General features: G+C 39.1%; 1 protein-coding gene across 1 annotated transcript in view; it reads left to right on the top strand.

Annotated features, from left to right (window-relative positions):
• Positions 1-25,093, top strand: part of rnf150a (ring finger protein 150a) — a 38,231-nt gene extending 13,138 nt beyond the window's left edge. The window contains exons 2-7 of the mRNA XM_041784901.1: positions 6,376-6,626; positions 9,342-9,413; positions 9,573-9,655; positions 9,821-9,917; positions 12,185-12,392; positions 17,264-25,093. Of these exons, the coding sequence (XP_041640835.1) occupies positions 6,376-6,626; positions 9,342-9,413; positions 9,573-9,655; positions 9,821-9,917; positions 12,185-12,392; positions 17,264-17,382 (830 nt within the window). The 3' untranslated portion in view covers positions 17,383-25,093. The remainder of the gene's footprint in view (positions 1-6,375; positions 6,627-9,341; positions 9,414-9,572; positions 9,656-9,820; positions 9,918-12,184; positions 12,393-17,263) is intronic.
• The last annotated feature ends 2,331 nt before the right edge of the window (positions 25,094-27,424 follow it).

The raw sequence follows: 27,424 nt of genomic DNA, 5'->3' as shown, positions 1-27,424 counted from the left end.
GTATTTCTGGGGCTGTCATGTGGTCTGTCACTGGTTTTGAGACTTGTATGTCCTGATTGGTGAAAAACGTGTGCTGGAAATACTTCTTCTGTTTTGATTCTTAGGCAGGAAAAAAGTCACTTCATGAGCTGTAGAGCTTTAAGTAGAAAGTTGACACAGACAACTGTAGAATTAATCAGGACTAGAGTGATAAATATGTGTTTATAATGCATCATATTTACTAATATTGGCCAACAGGTGGATTTCTGTAAAACAGATTAAATGTTAAGTCATTCTTGATAAAACTATTTCAGTATTAATCATTTTGGGGGGTGATTTGATACATGCAGAGATTTGAGTATATAGCAATTTTCTGAATTTAATGATCTTCTTGGTGGAAAGCTCTGGAGGACCTGATAGGGCCCCATGGCCGCCAGTTGGTGATCACTGCTGTAGATCCTTAAAATGACAGTCTTAATTTATGGCCATAAAAAGCCTTAAATTTTAGCTGGCATTTTGACTAAGTTATGTCCTTATCCAGTCTTTGTTTTTGAGCCAACCCTCTCTGATATTATGTGACTCACAGTGATTTAATAAACCCGGTACTGTTGTGACTCAATAGTCTGGTTCTCTAATATCTTGGCTACCAGGTTGCCAACTTAAAAATCCTTCCAGCCCACCCTTATTTTAATAGGTCTTCTCTGACAAAAATCATGGTTCTGCTTTTTATGTGCCATCAAATGTGTCATAAATCATCAAATTTGATTCATTTTATGACCCAAAAAACTATTTTGCCTTATACTATTTTACATTTCATAAACAGTCCATAATTAAGCCCCGGGCCAATGTATTGAAAAATGTCATGCCTTTCATTTTTGTCCCTTTACTTTGCAAAAAAGTGCGTGTATAGTGTTAGTTCAGGCAGGCCATGGAGTTGAGCGCCGCCATATAATGGAGATCAGCCGATCTCATGCAAGCCCTCATCAGCTCACAGCTGATTCACTCTAAACAAGCTATTGGCTAATTGCACTCATGTTGCCATATTTATACTGCTCTAGCCTGGCTGTGCTTTGCTGCTCTCTCTGCGAGCTGCTTCATGCAACCCTCCTCCACCCCAGCTCCTCCTCTATGCTTTATCGGACTTACAGGTGCCATTCTGTTGTCACTGATGTCCGCTCTTCTCTGGGTTTATTGCTGCTTCACTCCCTGCTTTAGGTTTTCCTTGTAGGCACAGGGAAAGCAGGAATGTGTGTTGTTCCTGCTTGATGCTTTCCACATAGGTTTGTGGAAGGGCAAGGGGACCCCAGAACAGCCACACTACCAATATAAATAAAAGCAATGACAGAAAATTCATAGCTGCTAATAAAGAGAATTTTTAAACTGAAAATCATGTATTTTTCTTGACAAAGTGGTCCTGACTGAAGTGGTATTAATTTTTCTTAGTCCAGGCCTTAAAAAGTCTTAAATTTGATTTTTAAAAGCATGTAAGAACCCTGTCTAAGGTATGAGAGCAATTGTATGGAAAATGCTGTCAGCTGTACCCTGAAAGTTCTCATAACTCATGGCTGAGGTGGAGTGATACATAAGGGGAAAAGTCTCATTGTTGTTCCTCACTCTTGTAGTCCCTCTTGTCCAATCAGAGTAAACTGTTGTAGCCCTACAAACTTCAATATGTAATGATTTCCCACTAATATCTTTGTTTACTCTGTTCCACCATTTTTGGACTCTGCCCAGATTAAATAATTGATGCTAGTACAAGATGGCCAGGTAAACAGACTTCAGACTGACCCGTGTCTTTGTACGACAAGGCAACTTGAGACAACATATGCAAAATTGACCAAACAAAGGAGCAATAAGCAAATTTCTTCAACAATTTAGCAGCACATGCATTGCTTTAGAATAAAACCTGCTGGGATGAAGGTTGGCCCTTATAAAAACAATCTAAACAGTCCATTTAAGTTTAGTTTCTGACACCTGTTACAGATTTGAAGTTAAAGAAATGTAGCACAAAACAATGAAATAACAAACTTGCTGCTTGGAAGTTATCCAATCATGTACATAATTTCCAAGCCATTCTGAATACTAATTTGCATTATGTAAGCAATTAAATCTGTACATTGAAATGGCATAAATTATGCAGTTCCATCTAAAAAATGATGTAGAGTCAACATCATTTAAAATATTTAGTTGTCTCAAATTACTTCATCATTCTGAAGTCAATAATTTCTACCTCTGCCTCCTAAAAAGGGGCAAAAACTGTCTGACATAATGGTGCTAATGTAGTATGTTCAGTGTTAAAGTAAAAAGCAAAGTGTAAGAGTTCAGATATAATTTATTCATGATTTTTCTTTAAATATTTAGCACAATATTTAATACTATTTTTTACACTGCAGTGTGTCTAAAGCTTTATAAGTAAAAAATAATGATTTGATTTTGCCAGCTTGGCTGCAATAATGAAGTTTCCATGTTGTGATTAGCATTGTCCATCTGTTTGTTATCATCTATTTGTGGTTTTCAACCTAAAAGATTGGAGGCTTTTGAGAAAACATGTGGGGCTTAAGCCCTGTAAGCCTCCCTGGCTCTGCCTATGATTTTATATAATAGTAATGAGAATAATCAAGGTTTTCTGACATTGTGCTAATGTATAACGAATATAGTACATTTTATTTAACAAATAAAATCTTGAGCTGTCACATGTGCTGTGACATCTCTATAAAGAGCTAGGTACTTGTAGCTTCAGAGGCAGAAGGTGAAGCTTATCTCTCACCCCAGGGGACTGAACTGTTGAGAGGTATTAGCTGAGAGGATGAGAAGGAGCACCATCTGAGCTAATGCCAAGTTTCTTTTTTCCTGGTATTGAAACCCACAGAAATCCTCATGTATAAACTCGGCGTTCCTTTCTGTCAGTTTTCAGGTGCAGAAGTTAACATTTTTTCAACAACTTTAGGATAGCAAAGCCTAAATGGTGCATGTTGCACAGCATGCAAAGGGACAGAAGGTTGCAGCAGGAAGCCTCTTACACGAAGACAGAAGCTTTATCTGCTCTGTCCTGATCAAGATTTCAAGATTTACAGATGTTCTTTTTACACCTGCTCTATTTTTGTCCAGTGATAGATGTTCAGACTGTCTACTGTGCAACAAGTGGACTATTAGATAAAATAAAACAGTAATTCCAAATGACTCCTTTCATGAAGATATAAGCAGTGGTGGTGTGGGTATACTCTTAATTTATTCCCCACATTTTTGAAATGGTCAGTCCAGTAAAGGATAGCCAACCTTTGTTAGAAACAAAGGCTTGTAAGTAGGGTTAGGTGATATATCGAGTATACTTGATGTATCGCGGCTGTTGCCTCGCATGATGTATAAAATGACTATATAGCGAACATCCGAGTATAAGTTATGTAGAGGTTTTGAGCCGTCAGCGTGCATTTCTCGCTGGAGTTTCACCTCCCCCTTTTTCCCTGAACGCATCTCTCACAGCAGAGAGCTCACTCTCCTGCCCATCCAGAAAACCCCATCCGCACATGCGCGTTTTTCTATCAGCGCAAGACAGAGGAGGTAAACACTGTGGGTAAACAGAGCAGCAGGGCGAGTTAGCAGCTTGTTATCTGCGTTCAGAGATGGACAATGAGAAACAGCGCTGTGTCTGTCATCTGCCAGTGGTTCAGCTTTAAAAAGGAAGAGGTTGATCTTACGTGGTAATCATTAAAATACTCTGCAAGATGACACCGAGATAAGGGCAGCAGTACTCAACACGCCACTAAAGACATGAGCCCAGTGTTGTTGAGAAGCCAGGAAATTTCATAACGACACTTAACCCATAATAAGTGATTTGCCTGCACACGAGCATTGTGCTAAAAACTCCCTGCCAGAGTCGTACAGGTCAGAGAGAAGACGGCCCAGCAGCGGACAAATGTGATCCACTTCTCCACAACTACAGAGACTTATCCCAGCCTAACATCTCAAAACACCGACAACGAGGAGTTAAAATGTTTCTGCCTCCAAATGAGCTTTTTTGAATAAGCTCTAAAGATGCTTCCATGTTATGAACTTGTCAGAAAATGCTCCAGCATTCATCAGCACAGGTAACAGGACTAATACTAGAAAAGCACTCAGAGAGTGCAGACCTCCGCCGTCAGCCCTATCTCCCAATAGTACAGAATCCTTTAAAAAATTCCTGAAACGAGACAATGATCCGGCTCACTCCCAAAATCTAATCAGTTCTTCCTCATGCCATTTCTGACATTTCCTGAAAATTTCATTAAATTAAAATCCGTCCACAACTTTTTGAGTTATGTTGCTAACAAACAAAGTAACTAACTAACTAACTAACAAACCCTGCCGATCACATAACCTCCTTGGCGGAGTTAATAATCACAGCTGTGAGCCTGAATGGTGGATGAGACTGCAGGGTTTAAGCCATGGGTTGCATGCAGGATTGGTGAGTTCTGTGACGGTTCGCTTCACTCTAAATGAGGAAAATAATCATTTTATAATCAGCAATAGCAAACATAACACAGACAACACTTCAGGATTGTCCATACACTATAAAAGACCAAGTATTTCATGATTTATGTATGTTTGTTTTATTAATAAAAGTTTGAATGAAGTCCTTTTCAAAATAAAACTGTGGGTTAAATATGATTTTATTGACTTTTGACCTTTCTGCATACACTTTTATTAAAATCCAATTGAACAGTCTATTTTAATCACCAAACGAGTGTCATTTGGAGCTGAATTAAACATTATACAGTGACTTAGAGGATATTTCAAAGTATTGCGATATATCATGTACCTGGATATAGCAAAAATATATCTGGGTATCAGTTTTAGGCCATATTGTCCAGCTCTACTTGTAAGGTCATCTTGCATGTATAGCTCCCTTGAAACAGGCCTTGGATATTTGCATAATGTAATTTAAGGCCTCCACTCCAAGGAATAGGGATCATCATGACAAAACAGACTAAGAAGAGCAAATTTACTATAACCACTCCTGTTACTTTTTTGTTGTCTTGGAAATCCTTGGTTTGGGGTTTTAGAAGTGACTCTACTCTCAAGTAACCCTGAACAGTTTGGAAATATAATCTAATTATGTTTTTTCCCAAAAAATATTGCAGTTGCACTTTAATATCTGATTATTTTTTAAGTTCCTCACCTTATGTTTTTTTTCAGCAAACACAAGCAATAGATCATTTTATATTACAGACGGTACAATATTTAATAGATTTAACAAGGGCTGAAGAATTATGGAAAATATCTAACTACAGTTATTTTGATTCATATTGCAAATGTGATTTGAATTGCTGTATTGTGTCATTCCATTTTGATGAAGAACAATGTACAAAAATAAGGAAATAAGAATATATTGCAAAATATTCTATATTTATTGTCCCTTTAGACAGCCTTTGGTTTAGCCACTGCAGCACCTCCACACAGCCACAGTGATGAAGAAAGGTACTCAACTGCTCCTCAAGATGTCATTTCACTTTTTTAGCTTACAGACAGCAAATAAATAAATAAATAATAAAAATTTAAGAAAAAATTAAAAAACTCAAGTAAAAAGTCATCCACACCTTGTAAAATCAAACATTTCCTTAAACTACCAGCTTATTTCCCTCTCAACAATAACAAGTTCCTTTTCCTTGGTTAAGTTCATGTCATGATCTCCAACCTGCTAAAAAACGTTCCTTGTTTTCCTTTTATATATTTGAGAGAACTACCTCATGTGCAGTTAAAACAACAAGTTTGTATTGTTTCGCAGGTATTGTTCAATGTTTTTCAATAAAATAAGATTGGAACATTGAAGGTGTATGCTGTCAGTTATAAAAAAAAATCGACATCGGCCAAAATCGGAATCGGCAGGTCAGGCTTTTTAAAGATCGGTGATCAGCCAGAAAATTGCAATCAGTGCACCCCTATGTTTTCAAGAGAAATAAAGTGATTACTGAAAATTAATGTATAAAAATGAAAGAATAGATGACAGAGGATTCATTGTGAATGATTTTTTTAGTCAATTTAAGATACTACAAAGGGCTGCAAGTAATAGATTCTGCTCATTAATTATTTAACCAATAGTCATCAATATTTAATTTTATTTCTTAAAGATAGTTATTGTTTTTCTAAATAAAATCAAATTAGATATTGTTTCAAATCTCTACAAATACATCATGTTACTAAGGAGTACTTTTTTTGTTTTCATTTCAGAGAAACATAAGAGCTTGTACGTGTTGCATAAATATATATCCATTTGAAGAGTCTACTCTAGACTGATCTTAAGTATTTTAAAGTTGAATTCAGTGCACTTACAGTGAGGTGTTGTTTCAGCAGCATTGCTGTTGTTTATCTATTAGTCATCAAACTGGTCCTTTATGTACTGTGTGTTTTGTGTCTGTGCAGGTACAGGAGATGTTGTGGCCGTCATGATCCCTGAGCCCAAAGGTCGTGAGATTGTGGCCTTACTGGAGCGTCAAATTTCCGTCACATTGCACATCACCATAGGAACCCGCAACCTGCAGAAGTATGTGAGCAGAACATCGGTGGTGTTTGTCTCCATATCCTTCATCGTTCTCATGATCATCTCCCTCGCCTGGCTCGTCTTCTACTACATCCAGAGGTTCCGCTACGCTAATGCACGAGACCGCAACCAGGTATGTTGACTCTGTGGGCTTATATGTTTCTGACTGTGCTGTAGGGCTGTGGTCTTCTCATGCATGTTTCCATCTGGTTTCTCTGTAAGGCTCTAAGGAGAGGTCAAAATTAACCTGACAGCTGGACAAAACAGAGACGTGGCAAGCCAGTGAACCATCAAACTGCTCCGGTTTCTCATCCTTTAAACCAACTGAGCAAATAGTGGCTATTGCCATGTCTGTAGTATGAATGGCCATCTCTGACGTCCTAGTGACATCTGTGATTATAATTTCCTCTCACGCCTGTTATGGTAGCAGCCTGCATAATGACAACCATTGTTTGCATTTTCACTTTGGATTATGTTGACTTATGCTGTGCAAAGATTTCAGCCACATCAATTAAAGCTGTTTTCTGATTTACTACCCAGATAACCTGGGGTGGTAGAGGAGATGACGCATGGAGATGTTTCAATAACTGCCAAATCTTAATCTAAATCAGGATTGAGCTACTTTGGTTACTAAAGGTTTTCATTTTATTCTCACTACCATAGTGCCAAAAAGTTACAAAGGAAAGAACACTCATGATTAGACAATTATCATTATCCAACTGAGTTATTAAGAATTTCACACTCAAAGGCAAAAAGTATTATTATCTCTTATCTGCACGTAGATGTGCAGATAAGATGTTGCTGGCATCTTGTAAAGTGATTTTAAATCATCTATGGCTGCTGGATGGATTTTTTTGCAGGGTCAAAAAAAAAAAATGCAATATTTGCTCAGGTCATGACCCGAGTGGTTGTCATGGTAGCTTTTTCTTCCTCCTTGGCGGGGTTGTGAACCAGCTACACGCATACCGCCACCTGCTGTTTCAGACTGAGTACATACACAAGTGGGACCCGGCACGGTTCGATGTTGCTGGTGTGAACGCAAGCCAGGAGGGGGAAGGGGGAGGGGGAGGAATCGTCAAAACAACTGGGCCTAATGTGAAAGCACCCTAAATCAAAATAACTTTTTGACCTCAGTGAAGTAAACTAGATATTGTTTGTTGTACTACAAAAGCTTTTTTTAGAGTTGTGCACTTGAGATTAGTAACTTAAGATTAGTACAAAGGATACTCTGTTGTTAACACTAGATAAATTCAGCAAGGTGTAAAAATGACTAAGACAAAAAGCAATTCCAATTTCATGCTAGTGAAGTTATCTGCCTGTAGCAGGTACCTAGCAATTTGAAGTTATACCAGCTCAATTTTACTTGTGCAGTTGTGTTGGGTTAATGTAATGTTTTTTATAGGTAAACTGAGCTGTGTAAACTTTCCTTCACTTAAAAATTCTGTTTAAATCCAACTCAAAACAGCATGTTTTAGCACCTTTGTAAAGCTATATGTTCCTCGTCCACTGAAATGTTTCCTCATTTCTATCACAAACGTAAATCTGGAACACTTATGCCATTCAAGGTAGGCAAATTTAAGGGACTGCAAGTGACAATAACTGGAGGTGCTACCAGGAAGTCTTCTTCCATCATGTTTGGTATACCATCCATTGTGTATTGTAGTTGCTTCCCACTGGTGGGATTTCTCTGACTGAGTCAGTAACTTCACTCATGGTGCTAAAGTGTCTATTGGGCAAAGGCATTCTGGTAAAACTGCAGATTTAGGGATGATTGTCAAATAATTGAGTACAGTGACAAAAACACTTAAAGTAACTGAGTACCTTTTACTTAAAACTAAAAATGTGTTCAGTCAACTCAGAAATTAGAACTGAAATAGCTATTATGGATTTTTAAGTTAACACAACTCTTTTTTGTAAGAATCCTAAACTGTTTAGTCTTACAGTGCAGGACAGTTGTATGGTTTCTCAAGTAGAAGTTACTGTAACTGGATGCATGGTTTATCCTCCCTACTACTTTATCAAGAACTGCCTACAAATGTGAAATCACAGATAGTTTGTGTTGTCCTTACTTCCGCTCAGAGAGCTCAGACTGTTAAATTTTATCTTCTTTTTCTGCTTTGAGTGCTGCTTTAACCTTGTTATCTCCAACGACTGGTCAGTGGTTTGAATCAAGCAGGCAGCACAGGTTCAGATCTGACTTATGGCTCCTTTCCCACATGTTATTCCACACTCTTTCTTGGATTTCCTACATAATCTACTGTCCTCTCAAAATAAAGGCAAATAAAGAAATCTTTGGAAAAAAAAATTATGCAAACCTGTCAACCATGCAGCTCCATGTGTACGAGATCAACAGGACACTGGTTTAATGAGACACCTCATAAGTTTACAGGAAATCAATTCCTCACAAGAAGAAATTTTCTAGCCCTGTTGTCTCCATAGCAACAAACTCAATACACACTCCTCTCATTCCAGCATCATTTTAAAATCCCTCCTTAGTTTAGGTTGGATACTTTATCTAATGACGGTGATTTTTAAATTCTGTTTCATCAGAACAGACTGCTGTTCAGTTTGTCCTTTGGATCTATTTTTAGACTTTGGTTTCTAGTCATCGCGGTTGACTTGCTCTCCAACAGTGATGGTGTTTTGTACTGCACTCTTTTCCATTCGCTGAGCGCAGCAGGCAGTGCTGGCTCTGCTCCGTTCATTTCCAATAAAGCAAATGTTCAGAAGTAAAACTGATGAGTCCCCAGCCTGCATGTTGGCACACATTTAATGAACATGTAGGCTTGTGATGTGATCTGGCAAAGCAGCATGTTATACTTCTTAAAACTTTCTTTGCTTTCTGCAGAGACGATTAGGAGATGCTGCCAAAAAGGCCATCAGTAAGCTACAAGTACGCACAATAAAGAAAGGAGACAAGGTAAGTGAGTCTCCCCAAATACGAAAGCACATTTACCCAAACTTAAAAGCATATTTAGCCATAAACATTTACATAAATGTAAAAAATATATATATTTTAGGATTTATTCTTCTGTCAGTGTGGTTCTTTTTTATTTATTTCTTTTGCTCTGTGTTTTAGGAGACTGAGTCAGAATTTGACAACTGTGCCGTTTGCATTGAAGGTTATAAGCCCAATGATGTTGTGAGGATATTACCATGCAGGTAAGAGCTGATGCTTGGTTGAAATTAAAACTTTTGGGTCTCTTTTTATACTATGGACAAAGTATAAAGGGAGCTACACGTATCACCTGCACATTTTACAGTGGTCTGCATTGAAGCATTTGTATTAAAATATCATATTTGTTTTCTCCTCTGTTGTTTGTTCAGGCATGTCTTTCATAAGCACTGTGTAGATCCGTGGCTACAAGACCACCGCACATGTCCCATGTGTAAAATGAACATCCTCAAAGCCTTAGGAATCCCAGTAAGTATCTTTGATTTTTAACTATTGCCTTGTTTTTTCCATTACTGATCCCAGTAATCTGCAGTGTCTCCAATACTGGAGACAGTGTAAATAAATACAGATTGGTTATGGCATTGGTTTCCAACCTGAGGTCCAGAGGGGCCACCAAAGATCTTTGGGGGGGGGCTTTGTCTATGCTGAGGCTGCCAAAATTAGATTTGCAAATATTGACTAATCCATGGTAAAGCAGTTATAAAGTAGTTTATACAAAGGTCTTTTGATAAGAATAGCATGCCTTTTTTAAACCTTTTTTAGGTTTTTTTCAGCGAAACAGTTAAAATCTATGTTGATTTTTGATGGCACTGTGTCCCTTTATCTTCTTTCTTGAGTCCTGTGGGGGCTTCGCTTTTCTTGGAGGAAGGATGGTGTTTGGGGATCACTTGGTTATGGTAAACAACCAAGTTACTGAACAATCTTATGCCACAAACTTTTTTCCTCTCCCATAAATCTGCTGGTGTCTGCTTAAGCAGAGGTCAGACTGTACAATCCTTTTTGGTCTGTAGCGATGGTCACAATCTCAGATTAGGTGATCAGAGAGTGAAAAATGCATGCTATGACTTGACAGACTACACTGATCAAACTCTGTAGCAGATGTTAGGAAGGGGGGCAGGGCTACACCAGACCTGGAAAAAAGACTTTTAACAAACTTACTGTATTTACTGTACTATACTGTGTCCATCCTCTGTATTACTCTTACTTTCAACTTCTCATCCTGGCACAACTCTCTTACTGTCAAATATAAAACAAAACTGTCCTGCTTATTTAATCAGGCCAGCAAAATTATCAGTTCACCTTAAACTCCACTCTCTGAACTGTAAAACCACTCTGTGATCAGTTACTGCCATAAGGCAGACAGTAGTCCCCCTGGCCTGGAAAAATATTTACAAAAAAACGTGCATTCCCTCTGAAATAACCACCCAGAGCAATATTAAATAGACATAACACTGCACTTGTTTTTATTAGTTGACACAATACTTTTTCATCGACTGTTTCTTTAAGTATCCCCCCTTTGTATGACTGTACCTGGGGTTTTAATGTGTTTACGTGTGTTTTTATGTAAGTTTTTAATGTGCTGTTTGAGCCTTGTCAAAGAAGAATTTCTTCCACTTCTTGGACGGACAATAATATCCATCCACTTATCAATCAATCAACCCTTTGTCTCCATATATTTTGAATGATACACTAGCTTGATGCCAGTGCTAACAGCAGTTAATAACCGGGTTGCTGATGTGCTATTTCTCGCTAACGTGCCTCTCTTTCAGTCTGTTATGGTAGTGTCCCAACCACACATCATAAAAGCAGGGAAGTTGTTGTCAAAGCTTGACAAACTTTTCCTGTCTGTTTCGTAGTCAAATCTCAAAGTACCAACTTCATCACTCTTCTTTTACTTTGCCGTTTGGTTTGTTTACATTTGTAACAGCTGCACATACAGATCACTCTGTGTACATAATGGTCAGTGTCACTGATGTTACACAACAAATTCAGGAGGGCTGGATATTAATCAAACACTCTAGGCATTTTTGTTGGAAGTCATGAGGTGTCTCAGGTACACTATATGGACAAAAGTATTTTGCCACACCTGTTAATTATTAAATTCAGGTGTTTCAATCAGACCTGTGGCTACAGGTGTATAAAATCAAGCACAGAGTCATGCAGTCTCCATTTGCAAACATTTGTGACACAAAATAGGTCTTTCTGAAGAGCCCAATGACTTCAAGTGTGATACTGTGATGGACGCCACCTTTGCAATAAGACGGTGTCCCTGTGGATATTCCACAGTTGATTGTAAGTGATATTATAAGAAAGTGGAAGCGTGTAGGAACAACCAGCAACAGCCACAAATTGAAAGACCGTGTAAGATAGGGAGGCCAGTTACTGCCAAGGCACATGGTGCATAATAGTCACCTATGCCCTGCTGAGTCCCGAGCCGAAGAGTTCTGAAATTCCCCAGGCATTAATGTAAGCCCAAACACTGTGCAGCAGAAGCTTCATGGAATGGTTTATCATTGCCAAGCAGCTGCACCTCACATCTCCAAGTCCAGTGCCAAGCATGGAGTGGTGTAAAGCACACTGACACAACTTTATGACTTTTTTTTTTTTTTTAATTTCTCCTCTACTAATTTGTATAGTGTGTGAAATAATTTGTTTTGTACTGCTAGCTGTGATAATAAAGAAATCTTTGATCCTCCCAGTAGAGTGCCTCTAAAGACATGTGTTGCATGTTCCAGCTCAACCCAGACTGTACAGATGAGGTTCCTCCAGACTATGAGACATCTGTTGGGGGTCCTCCCACTAACGCCATCAGTGGAGCGAGTGAAATCACAGTTAACGAAAGCTCAGTGGTTCTGGATCCATCTGGGAGGGCGATAGGCCTTCAGCAGCTCCATCCAGAGATGGCGCCTCAGGCAGGCGAGGAGAACTACGTCATCGGCAACAGTAAGCACACATGTTTTTGGCATGAATGATTGTCAGTCACTTTAAAGGGTCTTATGTAAACTCAGAAGTTCTACTTTAATCAGAAAAAAAAGTTAGGTGTTATTAGTCTTGTTGTATCTCTTTGTTCCCAGGTGACTCCAGCTTTCTAACAGTATGTTCGTCCGGGTTTTCTAAGCTTTTTTCTAAATTTAATCTAGATTGTTCATTGTGAGGCTTAAACCAGGCCAACAGCCACCTGGCCATTGCTCCCAAATGCAGATCCCCCAGAGAAATCCTGGAAAGTTAGAGCAGTGTTCCCTGTCAACGATGTAACAGCCTAACCCACATACTCTGAAATATTTATGTCAAAGTATGTAGTACATATTAGCCCCTTTATGCAAAAACTCTTAGGCTGTTGCTTTTGCAAACAGATGTTAAACATCTGTTTGTCATCACCACCTCATTGTGCATGTAAATGCGTACGCTGAGACCCGTGTTTTAGGTTTGAAAAGCTCTAAAAACTCAAGTCATGTGTTCTTAGCACTTGGGTTATGCCTTGAAGGATTAATTATAAGTTTTATTTATAATGACTTGAAACGATTGCTTTATAGAAACATTTACTTTATTTTAGTCATAGAAAATTTTGTTCTTAACATTTAGTAATTATTAAACAACAAACTCAGCTGGACATTAATGGATGCTGCCTGAAAGAGGTGGAAGTTTTTATAAATCACCTTTGGTTGATGTTATTACTCTTCTCAGTGTTTTTTATTGTCCTTCCTGCTGTTTTTGACCACTTAGAGGTCTGCTTACTGTCAGCATAGGGCCTGTAATTAAAGTTTTATATGAAGAACTGGAGGAGCAGGCTGGAACAGTAAAGAAAAGATGAAGTGTCTGAGTTTCCTGAGCTAAAGTCCTGCTGCTTAGCACATCAGACTGGCTCCTACTCTTTCTGCTTCAGGCACAAACTGTAGGTACACACGCAGCCAAGCAGTTAGAGTGGACTTAAACCTTGAAAAAAACACAGTTGTGGACTGACAATTAGAAGAGAAATGCACATTTCTCTTAACTCCTAATGTCTTGCTTCATCTTTCTTCAGTATGCAAATTCCTAACATGACTTTGGCCTTAACTGCAGAAGGAAAAAACAATGTTTGGATCACACTGGTTTTATTTTTTGTTTTTATGCCTCAACACTGCTGTTTCTCCCCACTGTCTTTTGGCCCACTGAGTCTCCATCTGCACAAGTTCTTCCCCTGCTATCCTCAGTAAACAGCATGTCATCGTCCCTTGAGTCAAAATCACTCATTATTAGTTTGTTGTTGATGTCTTTTCTGAAGCCTGCAGACCAACAGCTGATCTGTACTGGGGCAGAAGAACATGGAGCCTATTTGTTGAGTCGCAAAATGGATCCAAACACAGAGGTTTTCTGGAGGAAAAGTAAAACGCTTCAAAATCTTTCTGAATAGTGTGCATTCAACCCAACATTGATTTTTTTCCCATGTTTACCTAAAATGATATGGAGCAACCGTACCCATCGATAGTGCTATATAGCATAGCTTCCTTGTTGATACCCTCAGCTGCTCTCCTTAAAGGGGCAATGCAGATTGAAATCTCTACTATTACTTAGTGCCTTATACAAGCAACGTCAAAAATACAAAGATGTCCCTTTAATGTCTCATTTCCTCCCTTGTTTGTATGAATATAATATCTCAAGAACCCTTTGAGGGATTTCTTTAAACTTTGCAAATCTCTTTATTTTGACTCAGTGCTAAACTTTTGCCACAGTTGTCTAAAGGGCATTAAACATATTATAACAAAGTGATTTGTGACAGAAAACAGACTTCTGTCTCTGCTCTGGCTGTACTCTCGCCATAGTGCACATTAATGTAAGGGGGAAAGCTAATTGCTGGAGTGCTTGTCTATTTTTCACTTAAATTGGGCATAGCAAGAACATCTTACCTGCTGAAGGGTGTTTTAATGCATATCCCTCTTGTCCGTAGTCCTGGATGATTACATCATGTGGGCTGTGGCTTTGTCTCTCTCAAAGCAGCAGCAGTGAAATCCCTCCTGTCTGTTAGCATCATAATGCTAATGTTCAGTAAAGTATAGAAAAATCAGAGGTGGAATAAGCACATCAGTGGAGAGGGTGTAGGATCCAAAAATGAAGTAGATAACAAGGAGAGAAGGTCCGCACACCAAGGAGCTCCCATATAAGGCTTTTATTAGCAATTAAGTTTAAGTGATGTTTTGAGCCAGCACGCTCTTCTTTAACCATCCTAAAGTTTGTACATCAACCAGTAATAGTTCATAACTCTACAGTCCTAAGAATTTACGTGTGACAAATTCTCAAATGTAAAGATTTGCTGCCTTTCTTAATCTTATATGATAGTAAATTTTATCTTAGATATTACATTTCTTAATGAATCAGGGGCTTCTTCCCAACATTATTTCCCTTTCTCTGTCTGTCTGATTTTCTATTCAATCCACTTTTCTGTCTCCTACAAACAAAGGCAAAAAGACTCTTTAAAAAAGGAAGCAAGACTAAGTGGTTAATAGTTGATTTAAGAATAATCATTTTAAGCTAGCTCAAGGAGTTTTATACCAGTTCTACAGGAGCAGGTTTGTCTTCAAGTTATAGCAGCACTTTCAAGAGAAATATATGTCCAGCTTTTTTCCAGCTCTATAGAAAGCATCCATGTGATGTATTACTTTCCAATTTGCCTTGAAGGGACTCAGAAGAAGCAGGAGCACAAAGACTTATGTGTACTTTTGTGTGCTTGACAGCCAGTAGATCAGCTCACCATCAGCAGGTGTTCTCCTTCAGACTAATTAGTATGTAAATCAGATGCTATTTGTCATATGTCACGGCACTGTTGAGCTAACACAGAGGAACTCACTGACAGGCAGTTAGCATGAGATGAACAAGCAGATCTGTGAGGGTTTCTGCTGCTGACGCTTGGCAGAGATGGAGGGTTGAGTGTATTGTGTCATTTGGCCTGAATAATGAGCGCTGTCGTAAAAAGTTATACTGCAATCAGTCTTACAGAGTCAGATATTTACTGGGTGTTTACTGCTGTCAGGATCCCTGAAAATAGACCTCCTATGATGTTTAAGGTTTGGTGTTTGTGTGTCTATCTCTCTTACTTCTCTATTATCTTAGTTAGTACAGTTTGAAAGACTAAACCCTGATCCTGATCTTGGTGACATTTCCAACCACAGTGTCTAGCCCCACCCTGTGGGGTCTGATAGGTTTACTTGGTACCTCAACAGAAGGGTGAAAAACAGTCACAAACCGTAACCGTGCAAGGAGACGAGTGAGAGAGGCCACTAAAACACCTGTGACTGCTCTGAAGGAGTTATAAGCTTCAGCAGGTGAGATGGGAGAGACTCTGCATACAACAAGTGTTGCCTGGGTTCCTTACCAGTCAAAGCTTTATGGGAGAGTGGCAAAGAGAAAGCCACTGTTAAAGGACAGTCATTAAATCTGGACAAGAGTACGCCAAAAGGTATGTGGGAGACTCCATGGTCAAATGGAAGAAAGTTCTTTGGTCTGATGACAAAATGGTGCTTTTTGGCCATCAGACAAGATGCTGTGTTAGGCGGACACCAAACACTGCTCATCACCATAAACACACCATCCTCACTGTGAAGCACAGTAGTGGCAGCATCATGCTGTGGGGCTGCTTCTCGGCAGCTGGCCCTGGAGGAATTGTAAAAGTAGAGGGTAAAATGAACGCAGAAAATATGAGAAAATCCTTGACAATCTTATTCAGTCTGCAAGAGAACTGCGACTTGGAAGAAGATTTATTTTCCAGCAGCACAATGACCGGATGCATAGAGCCAAAGCTACACAGAAATGGTTTAAAGACAATGAGGTGAATGCTCTGGAGTGGCTGAGTTGAAGCCTAGTCTAATAGAGAATCTGTGGCTGGACTCAACAAGGGCTATTCCCGTGCAAAGAAGAATAAAGTAAAATTGTAGTGTTCAGATGTGCAAGCCTGACAAAGACTCGTCCACATAGACTCAGTGCTGTGTTTGCAGCCAAAGGTGCATCTACTAAAAACTGAGTTAAAGGGATGAATATTTATGCCATCGCCTATTTTACATTACATATTTTTATTTAATTGGCATTACTGTTTTTACTTCAAATTAAAGAGGTGCTTTTTGTATTTTTGGAGGGTTCCAAAAAGCCAGATTTTATTGACTATGATTACTCTATCAAATCAATAAAAAAGAAAAATAATAAAAGAAAATTTAAAACAATGAAGGGGTGAATGCTCAGTCTACCCGTTTGGCTTTAAATAACCCAAAAAAATGGAAGAAAGGGAACTTGCTCTCAAACGGGAGCTAGCTACTCTTTATATAAATGAGATGAGCATCACACATCATTACACAGTCTCTTTCCCCACACATTTTATTGGGCGATAGTATTCCACTGTTTAAACTAAAAGCATGTTTCTAACAAAAATGAGGGAGAAAAGCTGTTAAAGTGGCACAACTAGCCTCTTAGCTCAGTACAAGGCTCCTCAAGTCTCTTGTCTCATTTTATCGGCTAGACATGTGGAAGGATGTCTGCAGGTCTAAGTCATTTGTGATATCAGTCACCTCCATGCCAGTCAAATCTGTTGTCCTGCATGAAGAATCATGTTTTTGTTAAGTGTAGGATCATATCCAATGTATGTAGAAATTTTCTGTTGATAACTGCTCTATCCAGGTCGCTTTAATGTACTAACTTTCCTCATTCCCATTGATTTCAGCTGGTGTGATTCACTTCCTGCCCCTATCTGACTTTCCTGCGTCATCCTGATCATATGACTGCAAACAACCTGTTAAGATGCCATCCCACAGTGACCTGTCTGAATAATTTATGACTCCTCTCTCCATCCTCAGGTGAGCACCAGCCTCCTCTCAGCAGTGACTCTGACACCTCCATCATCACAGGCGTAGAGGTAGGCATGTCTGAGGTAGACCTGTCTGTGGAGCAGGAATGTCAGGGAGCTAAATCCTGAAAAAAGCATGACTCAGCAGAAAAAGGAAGATGAGAGCTGGAGCTTTCCCCTCCTGCAGGAAGTGACTTCTCAGAAGACGGGCAGACGAGCAATAGAACATAGCAGCACAAAAACACCCAGTTCTGTCTTTACTGCATCTGTGGGCATGTGGCTTGCTCTTTTTCCAGCAGTCCCACTTTACCATTTTGTTGGTTTGAGCGCCACGGTGACCTCACAGCCAATCACAGCTCTCACATTGTGGCGGCCCAGTTTTTGTCCTTCACAGTTCTGAGAAAGCTGAAATAGGCTCTCCTTACTCTGGCGACCTAAACCTGCTGCTGGACACAATGTAAGCACACAAGCAGCAGGGACTCCTTAAAGCCAGAATGCAGCTTTAATTATTCTATAAACATGTACAGGTTGGTCAACGTCTTGGTTTGTAATCACTGCCAAATTAATCTAGAAGTTTAACTGATGTGATGGACATTAAGCATGTAAAGAGTCCATATCAGCTATTCCTCTAACAGCTGGTAAATATTTCCACCAGCATTTCCAACTAAAGACGTACATGTGGTCTTGTGACATTAAGGAGCTGAAATATGTATGCACAAGTTATGCTGTAATCTCTAAATGTACCTGTTCCTTTTAATGTCATGTGGCACCCTTGTATACAACTTTTTAACAACTGAATATTCCTGCTGTTGAGACGAAATAACCACACACAGTAGATATTTCCATCCTCACATTTGACAATCATAGCCTGCCACAAGCAGTTTGAAGTGATGTCACCCACTGCCCTCCTGAAACTGCTGCTGTTTTCCTAGTTATCCCAACACGAGACGTGGGTGATTATTTGCTGCCGTCCGTCTGGAGGTTGATGTTTATATCAGCGTTCACACTGCTGCTTAATACAGCTGGCAGTAGCGGTCGTCTCTACCAGACTCTGGTGGTGTGCACACACTGTAGACAAACGTCCTACACTTGTCAAGCCAACGTAAATATGTCAACAAGTCTTTGTGCCAAGAATATCAGTAGTATTAAATCTGGTTGTTGTCCTTCATGCACACTGATTCTCTTGGCTGCCAATCAGGCTGTTATATGGCTCACAATATAAAAATGAAGAACTAACCAGAGGAAAGCTGTTATAGGTTTAAAAGGGACAACTTTAGATAGAAGCAGAGAAAGATATTCACTTTCTGATTACATAGGGTACATTCAGCTCAGTAAAGGCACTTGTTTGAAGAAAGCATGGGATCTTAATGGCATGAGGAGCTTGCAGCATGAGGTATACAGGTCTGGAAGTTTTGTTTGGATACAGCCAACATTAAGGTGGTTAATTTTGGACACAGACATGCATGCATTGTAATGCTTCCTCAACTTTTTACAAAGATCTCTACAAAGAAAAAAACACAGAAAACAGATGCTTTGGTTTTCCCTTTCAGTCAGCAAACAGCAAAACTGCCTCACCACAACAGCATAAGCCAGGAAATGCACCAGACATCAAATATCTTTACTTTTTTTTGGAAGTGAGTTAAGACAGTTCTACATACTCATATTTGAGACACTGAAACACCAGTTCTGTATATTTACAACTGCAAATGTTAACCATGATAACAGCCCTGTAATCTATTTTTTGCTCTTTGTTTTTGTTCACTCTCAGCAATCATAAAGGGGTTTCTGTGTGGGACAGAACAAATAAGCATCTACACATCACCTGCTCTGAACCAAACCGTTTACAAACAGTAAGCAGCAAATTAAACTAGCTTTTGATCAGCGAAAAAGATGTCATTCTGAAAAGGTGGTAGGGACCAAAAACAGAGATAAAAGTAAATGACATTACATTCTCTAGGCAGCCAAAAACAGATGCAAAAAAATGGGTGTTGGTCCAAGAACAGCTGGATGTTATTAGAAGTAAAAGTTAATGTTCGCAGCCTGTTTCCACTGCTCCTATGCAGCCAGAACTAAGTGAGTACAGGTTTTAAGCTAGTGGCAACCAAAGCAACAGTGCACAAAACTGCAGTCCCCCATTTGTCCACTTGAGGCTGATTACAAAAGGCCTAGAAGTCAAATGCACACCACTTCAAAATGCCTGCTTAAAGAACAGAAATAAAAATGTTTACAGTCTGGTTCAAAAAAAGAATTTGGTCTGATTGGCTTATTTCTTCATCGGCGTTCGCTGTACTGGGAATGATTTTTTTTATACAATTCATTAATTTTAATTTAATGAAGGATATGAGTTAACATAAAAAAACATCACACACTTAAACCTGGCCTGCTAAGTCCCATGCCTTTATTTTTCTACTCTTTTTTTTTTTCTACTTCACAGTTAAAGGAAAACTGTAAAGAAAAACAAAAGAAGTGAAAATGATTCTGTAGCTCTTCCCCTCCTTGAAAAAAAAACAGAACAAAACAAAACTTCTTATGGGTTAGCACGGCACTGCTAAGTTGGAGCTAGAACGCACAACTTTTTTACTTCAGTCTCTGTTATGTGGATCTAAATGATAACCCAAACAACATTTTAACTTTGTTAACATTACTCCATTAAGAAAGATGTTAGCTTTGATAAAAGTTCTATTTATTCCATTCAAAATGATCTGAGGTTAACACTAATATTTACATTAAAAACTACAGAAAATTCTGCTGTCCACCCCTTGCACATACAATCTTTTATTTTTTATTTTTTAAAGTCACATCAGTACATACAGGGTAGCAAGGTCAGAGTTTTCTTTATAATGGGGCTTTTCCATCACATTGAGCGGCTTGGCTCTACTTGGTTTGACTCAGAACGGCAGTCCAGTGGTGCTTTTCCACCCCAAGCGAGCTGCCTGTTTGAGGGGGCGGAGAGCTGATGATGCTGCGTTTTGAGTCGATGGTGTTCAATGGTTGCGCTAGGGTACCAGAAGAACAGTTTTTACTTCAAAGATTCTTCTTCTTGTACTATTGGTAGTCCTGTAGGTATTTCAAAGTTTGGTGCAATGGTTGCTACTTAAACATGTCTGTCAGCAAGGTGTCCCCAAATGATGACGCTTGGAGGTGGGGCCCAGGACCACTCTGGGCACGGCTTGGTGTAGCCTGGTGCAGCCAAACTGGGGGTGAGAAGGAAAAAAAGTAGCTTGGTTTGGATCGGCACAGCAAAAATGATGGGAAAAGCCGTATATCTTTTTCAAGATTTGCTTTCTAAACATTTGAAGTCCTTCAAAAAGCACCAGCCTTTTATTAAAACAATCTTAGAAGACCAGCTCCTTTAGGCGGTTACCTAAACCTTATATAAAAACTGAGGAGTTAAAGTTAAGTTATCACAAGGAGTTGCTTTAAAATAAATTTTTCTTTCTGTATAGACAATGTCAAAATTGTAAGATGTTTTCAAGCAGCTGATTTAGTTTACATAAGAAGTCCTGTCATTTTTGTAATTTTTGTTGAACTTTTGATTTGTCATAGTCAAAATTTTACAATGATGTCAAGAAGATAGAAAACGACAGCTCACCTGAAAACAGCAATTGCAGTGTAGATTGTGGCTCAGAATGAAAGTACAAAAATACATGTTAAATGGGTTTTAAATTTAGCTAGGTTAGTGGTGATTTATAGTCAGACATGAAAGTTAAAGATGACTGTTATTTAAAACTCTTACAGTTTGTGATCTTATTTAGTTGTACTTTTTTCTGCTGCATCTCGTCCTTTATTCCTGTTCCTATAATATCCTATCTAACAAGACTGCAGGATAGACTTGGTCCATTTCCTTTCGCATTCCCTTCCACTTGCACACTGATGAAGCACAGACCCACAGTCCGTGGAGCCAGTGGAATTTAACTGGTGATTTTAATTTCCAGTCATTGTTTCCATTATGTCCTGCTGTCACCTGGGACTCTGGTTATATAACACACATGTGCAAGACTTCCCTGATTGGGCCAATCGTTGAAGAATCATTGAACGTGGGGGCAAATGCTTCAGATTGTTGGAGTCTTTGCAATTTGCAATTTCACACCCAAGGAAAACAACTTGTAGGACAATTATCTGACAGCAGAGTTTCACTGAGAAATACCGCCTGTAGATGGAAAGGCTTGACAGTTTTTACATTACCTCACTTTGTGTAAAACTAGCACATGAATCTGCTCTGTAACCCACCATTTCCACATGACTGAGATGTGCGGTTGCATAAAGGAATACTCAAGAATGTACATTTAAACATGCTCTAGTTGCTCATTTTACCTCTAGCTTTACGTTTCTTCTGCTGTAGTGATGAAAGAGCACAGGAGGATAATTGTTTCTCTTGCCAGCACATTAAAGACACAGATTCATGTGTCTCAGCCAGCATTACATGGACATTTAAGCGTCCTGTATGTTACATAATATCACATAGACTGTAAGACAGCACAAGACGCCACGAGCACCAAACAACCTCATGTGTTCCTCTCATTTCAGCTTGTGCGTCCTTCTCACTTTTCCACACAAGCACAACAAACCCTGTTACCAACTGACAGTTTGTTTGGTCTGCATAGCAACAGGCTAGAGCACAGCACATCTGTTTCAAGTGCCAGATCACTCGATCACCGTTTGTGTAGAGGTGGGTTAAGGCCTTCTTATTCAGTCTAACTTTAACGTGGTGTGATGAAGCTTTAAGATGATTTATATGGTTTGTTTCTTCTTTTTTGCCATGTTTCAATGACAAATGTCTTTAAAGAAATTAAAATTCTAAGAAATGTTAAGGTCAAGCTATTTTGTTTTCTTATCTAATAGGAACAAGGGAACTTCACACAGCAAGACTGTCTCTATTGGTATGGAGCGTTGCTTATTACATTTTCTATTGAAAAAAAATAAATTGGTGCTAATTTGAAGGAAAACAGAAACAACTTTATTGGAGACTTTTTTGCTCATACTGTCAGTTGTAGGGATGTGACAATACATCTGCGCACAGTGTGATACGTATTAGAGAGCTGCACTGGGAGCAAACACTAGTCTCACAAAAGGGGCGCAGGAGGACCAAAAAAATCTGCTGTGTCCTGGATGGTCCCGTAAAGCTAATGCCTACTGTGATGGAATGATGTGTAAAAGAGGATTAGTATTTTTTTTGTACAACACAGAGACAGAGCAGGACCAGTCTGATATGTTGATATATATTTCATTCATATCTGATAGAACAACAATGGAAAAAAGTGGACTTCTTTTAAGCTTCTAGGGATTCTAGGGATGTGTTACACATTGCTATTACACATCACTGAGACATCAGGGATTGAACGTTACTGTTATCTGACAATTAAAGTCACCCTCGCTGCACATACACAGTGCCGTGCAGAAATTTTAGGCATGTTTGGGCCAAAAATTGAGGCTGAAGTAAGATGTTGAATGGTGGCACCATCGGCGTGAGGATTCACACAACCCTGGTAGTGCTCTGGATGTCCTTGCGTATTATCAGGGGCATGGAAAAATAGTCTGCTGAAAAAATAACTAAGTTCAAACCTTTATGGCAGAGTAAGGGGGGGATGTGTGGAACAAGCATGGCCCAGGGTACTATTTGGGCAGTTCATTAATTGTTTATTTGGCTCTATGAGCATTAGTATGTGCCCTCAGCTACTCTTGCTGGGGTCCAGAGCATAAAATAGTTTACGTACAAATAGTCCATACAATATTGAATAAGGCGAAACACATACAATGTCATCACTACTTCCACAGTCACATGCATGACACAGCAAGCAACAGGTAAGTTGATAGTTAAACCAACTGAGTATGCCTTTAACAGGAAAAAAAATAAACAACCACGAACTTTTAATGTCTTTAAGGCCTGAAAATCACTGGCTTGGTCTACAGGCATATTACTTATGGTGAAAAGGCCTGAACAAAAAAGATGCTGTCAAGCTTCACATGCATGTTGACTTGTGTGGAGCTGGACTCTGCCCCCCACCCACCACCGCCACCAGTTGTGGCACATCTGGTCCTATGATCAGTTTGTAGCACCTTGCATGCCTAAACATTATGCACATGATTGTATGTTTAAATAAAGTGCTTATCGGCTCCGCTGTAGCCAAACAGTGTGATGCTTTTAAAAACTCTACAAAAAATTGTATGCAGTTAAACAGTGTAAATGAGTCAAAAAGTCACTGTCTTATTTATAAAACATGCACAAGAGCCTCAGTGCCTCCCTAATTGTGTTGCAGGCCCATCATTGTTTCCAGTGGTGTGCCTCGATGTGCACAGAGACACTGAGTCATTATGCAGTTATACAGGTGAAAAAATCACCCCCTTGCCATACATATTGACCTTATACATAAAGCATCTGATGTACAGACAAGGACGGCAGCAGGAAGCAACACTGTCTGTGAGAGCTGATGGAAGTACACGGCTGCGTTTATGACCCAAAAACTTTTCAGTGATCAGGAAAACAATTCCTCCTCTGTATGACTTGAAATAAATTAGAAGTTAATAAAGTTTGTAATTACGACTTTTACATCACTATTACTAATATAAATAGTCAATATATAATGCCATTTGTCAAGTGTACTTAAACACATTAACATCATTCCTTATTAGATATTCAAAATGTTAAACATGAACGGTCAGAATTCGGGAGGTGGTGCGTTACGTGGTGAAAGTGGGAGTAAATAACTCACATATTGGTCAGAACTCTAGCAGGCGCTGGATTAAGAAAACAGCCCGGTGCAGCCCTCTAATGCGTATACTGAGTTCACAATAAGATTTTTAAGGTTTTCACATCTTTACAAAGACATGAGAATGTGGATTTATGGATAGATTTGATTATTTTATTTCAGTTCTCTGACAATAAAAATGCCAAAAAGCCAATTTTTATATTTTTCTTTGTGCATATTTTTGAATTTTGAGGCTGCATAATGAAACAAAGCCCGATGTTCTTTATAAAAAGAGACACTACTGCTTCAACCACTGATATCACACGTGAAGCCACAGCAGTACAGCACCCTCTGCTGACTAAAAAGAATATTACAGTGTATATTTTTTTTAATTGATTCAAATTTTCCATAGTAGTATCTGTTTGTTAGAGCATTGCAAAGTACTGTTACATCCCTAGATAATTATGGAGATTGTGTTTGTGGAGGAGCATCAGGAACCAGCCAGATGTCAAAAAGGCATCCAAACAATGAATAAAAAACGTGTCAAAAACTTCACACCTAATAAAACTGCACAAAACTGTCAACACTAATAAAAGCACACCAATAAATATTGTATATTTCATGGTAGTTGACTATATTCTAATTGAACTGTGTTCCTACCTTTTAAAAGCTACATTCATGATAATTCATTGTTTTCCCGTAGCAAATACCAAACATTTTTTCTCAAGAAGAGTCACAATTATTCCAGACCCACTGTGGGAAAAATGATGGACCTGTCGTATGAAGTGTTTCCCGTCATGTAGTCATCATTTTGTCCCTTTGTCTGTTGGGTTTTCTTCTGTTCGTGTACACTTTCCTATACTGCACTTTAACCCTCCAGCGAATAGGGAGAGGCTTGACTGAATGACTTGAGAAAGTCTCTTTGTATGTACAGCTGTGTAGAACGAGGGCTACAGTATCGAACTTGGCACATGACTCAGCTGATGTTTATTTTATACTGTCGTGATCTTTTGTCTGTACTGTTGTGTATATGTGGGCCAAGGGAGGGGTATCGAAATATTGTACACTATATCCAGCAGATATAACAGCATTGCTATTTTGTAATATAAAAGAAGTATATGAATAATAAACATGGTCTCTGTCCCTTTTTTGTATGATGATGTGTGACTTTTTTTTTTTTTTTTTTTTTTCAAAAGTTCAGTGATGTAGAGAGAGGATGGGGAGTGCTACTCAGGGTCAAAAAGAGTGATCAGGATAAGGTACTCTTCAGGATGAGGGATCAAGAATAAAAACAGCAAAAAACTAATTCATGACTTGCCAGATTATATTCAAATAGAGTCCACGATAGGCCTGCCTGCAGAGTTGGCTGGGTCCCTTAAAAACCCAGTGTATGGACCCTCCCCAGATGTGATTTATTGGCAATATCAGTGCATGTGAGGGATCAGTAGCACTGGTGCTAGAATCCCAGCGATCTGTATTTTGATGCTGAAAAGAGTGTCAAACTATTATTGGATTCTGCTATTAAAAGTACTTGTTCATGCCACTTTTAGACCCCTTTTTTTAATCACTGTTTATGCCCATTTTTGCTACTTTCAACACATTTTCGGCACTCCTTAACAGCTTTTCACCATTTTCACACCCATGCTTGCCACTTTTTGCCTTTCTAAGACCATTTTTGCAGTTGTTATCCCATTTTGACTTGTAAGAAATGTTTTCCTCTTTATGCCCATTTTCGCTAACCTGGTGTGTCAGATGGATGTGTTTCACACATTCATCTGGAAAACCACTGATAGACAGCATTTGGGTAAGGGCAGAGCCTTTGAATAAGAACTCGGAGGATGATTAGATGAACATTCTGTCTGTCACATCTTTACGGGCCAATCAGAGCAACAAAACACGTGACGCAGCCGCTACTGAGCTGTGCCCTTACCAAAGGAGTAAACTCCATAGAGAACTGCATAACGCAGGTTCCTGGTTCATATCCCCACATGGCCTTTCTGTGTGCAGTCTACATGTTCTCTGGGTACTCCAACCTCCTCTCACAAACCAAAAACGTGTGGCTCTTAATTAACAGTAGATATGATGAGCGTGACAGCTTGTTTGTCACTGTGTCAGAAATGTGGTTGACAGTTGGCCAGTCCAGGGTGTACTCTGCCTCTTGTCCAATGACAGCTGGGATCAGCTCCAGCCTCCTGCAACCCTGGACAGGATGAGTGGTGGAGATAAGTGATGGATGGACAGACAGATGTTCCCAACCCACCAGCTGAGGAAGACTGGTTTAGAAAAACTAGACACTTCCCTGCACAGCTGTTCAGAGCTCTGAAAAAATGCTGCACAAAGGCTGATCCACTGATTTTCAGCATGTCAGATGTCATCTGTGAAAAAATGACACAATAAGGTCTGTTATGATGCCTTATAAGCTGCTTGAGACTTCACAGTTTGTCTCCATTTATGGATATTTGTCATGGTACAAAACTTATGAAGAGGGTACTTTGCATAAACTGATGAATTATGCCTTCATTTAAGTTTGCATGAGAAAATTATTGGATTTCTAAGACAGTAGAGCTCTCAAACATCTCCAACCAGCTGGAAATGTTTTAACAATGAGTTACCACGAGGTGGCACCATTCATCATTTATTTTAAACTTTTTCTGTGTTCTCAAGTTTGAAAAAGGGAAGAAGGGAGGGTTATGGTATCACTGATATACACTATATAGACAAAGGTATTTGGACACACCTTTTTTATTCCAACATGACTGTGCCCCAGTGCAAAAAGTAAGGATGATAAAGACATGGTTTGATGAGTTCAGTGTGGAAGAACTTGACTGACCTGCACAGAGCCCTGACCTCAACCCCATTGAGCTCCTTTGGGATGAACTGGAACAGAAATTGTAAGGCTGCACTTCTCATCCAAAATCAGTGCCTGACCTCAAAAATGCTCTACTGAATAAATGGGCACAAATTCCCACAGAAATACACCAAAATCATATGGAAAGCCCTCCAAGAAGAGTGGAAGCTGTAATTGCTATAATATAGCTCCACATTAAAGTACATGCATATAAATAAAATGTCATTACAGCCAAAAACTTTTGTCCAGATAGTGTATATGCATTACAGTTGATGTCAAAACTTTTCACTCCTAAATCTATCTTTTAGTTTGGAACACACTTGCACTGTATTAAACTTGTTTGTGTTGTGATAATATTACTTTTAATAAATTGTAGTATTAAAAATAAAAGAGAGAGAAAATAAAGAGGAGATTAGGAGAAAAAGGAGAAATATTTTGTATCAGTCAAATGTTTAACAAGTCACATAAAGATAAGAGAGTTTGGCTTTGGTGCAAGACGTGATTGTTTTGAATAATCTGATATGTCCATTTCATTTTATTTCATCATTGCTCGTGCATCTGCTCAGTTCTGACCTGTAAGCATGTGCAGTAATCATCCAGACCGTGAGGTGGCGGTTATGCTCTGAGGTAGTTTGTT

The sequence above is a fragment of the Cheilinus undulatus genome, linkage group 4 (assembly GCF_018320785.1).
Source record: "Cheilinus undulatus linkage group 4, ASM1832078v1, whole genome shotgun sequence".
Taxonomy (NCBI): Eukaryota; Metazoa; Chordata; class Actinopteri; order Labriformes; family Labridae; genus Cheilinus; species Cheilinus undulatus.
The sequence above is the reverse complement of the archived record's forward strand: the minus strand, read 5'-3'. Positions and strand labels throughout refer to the sequence as shown.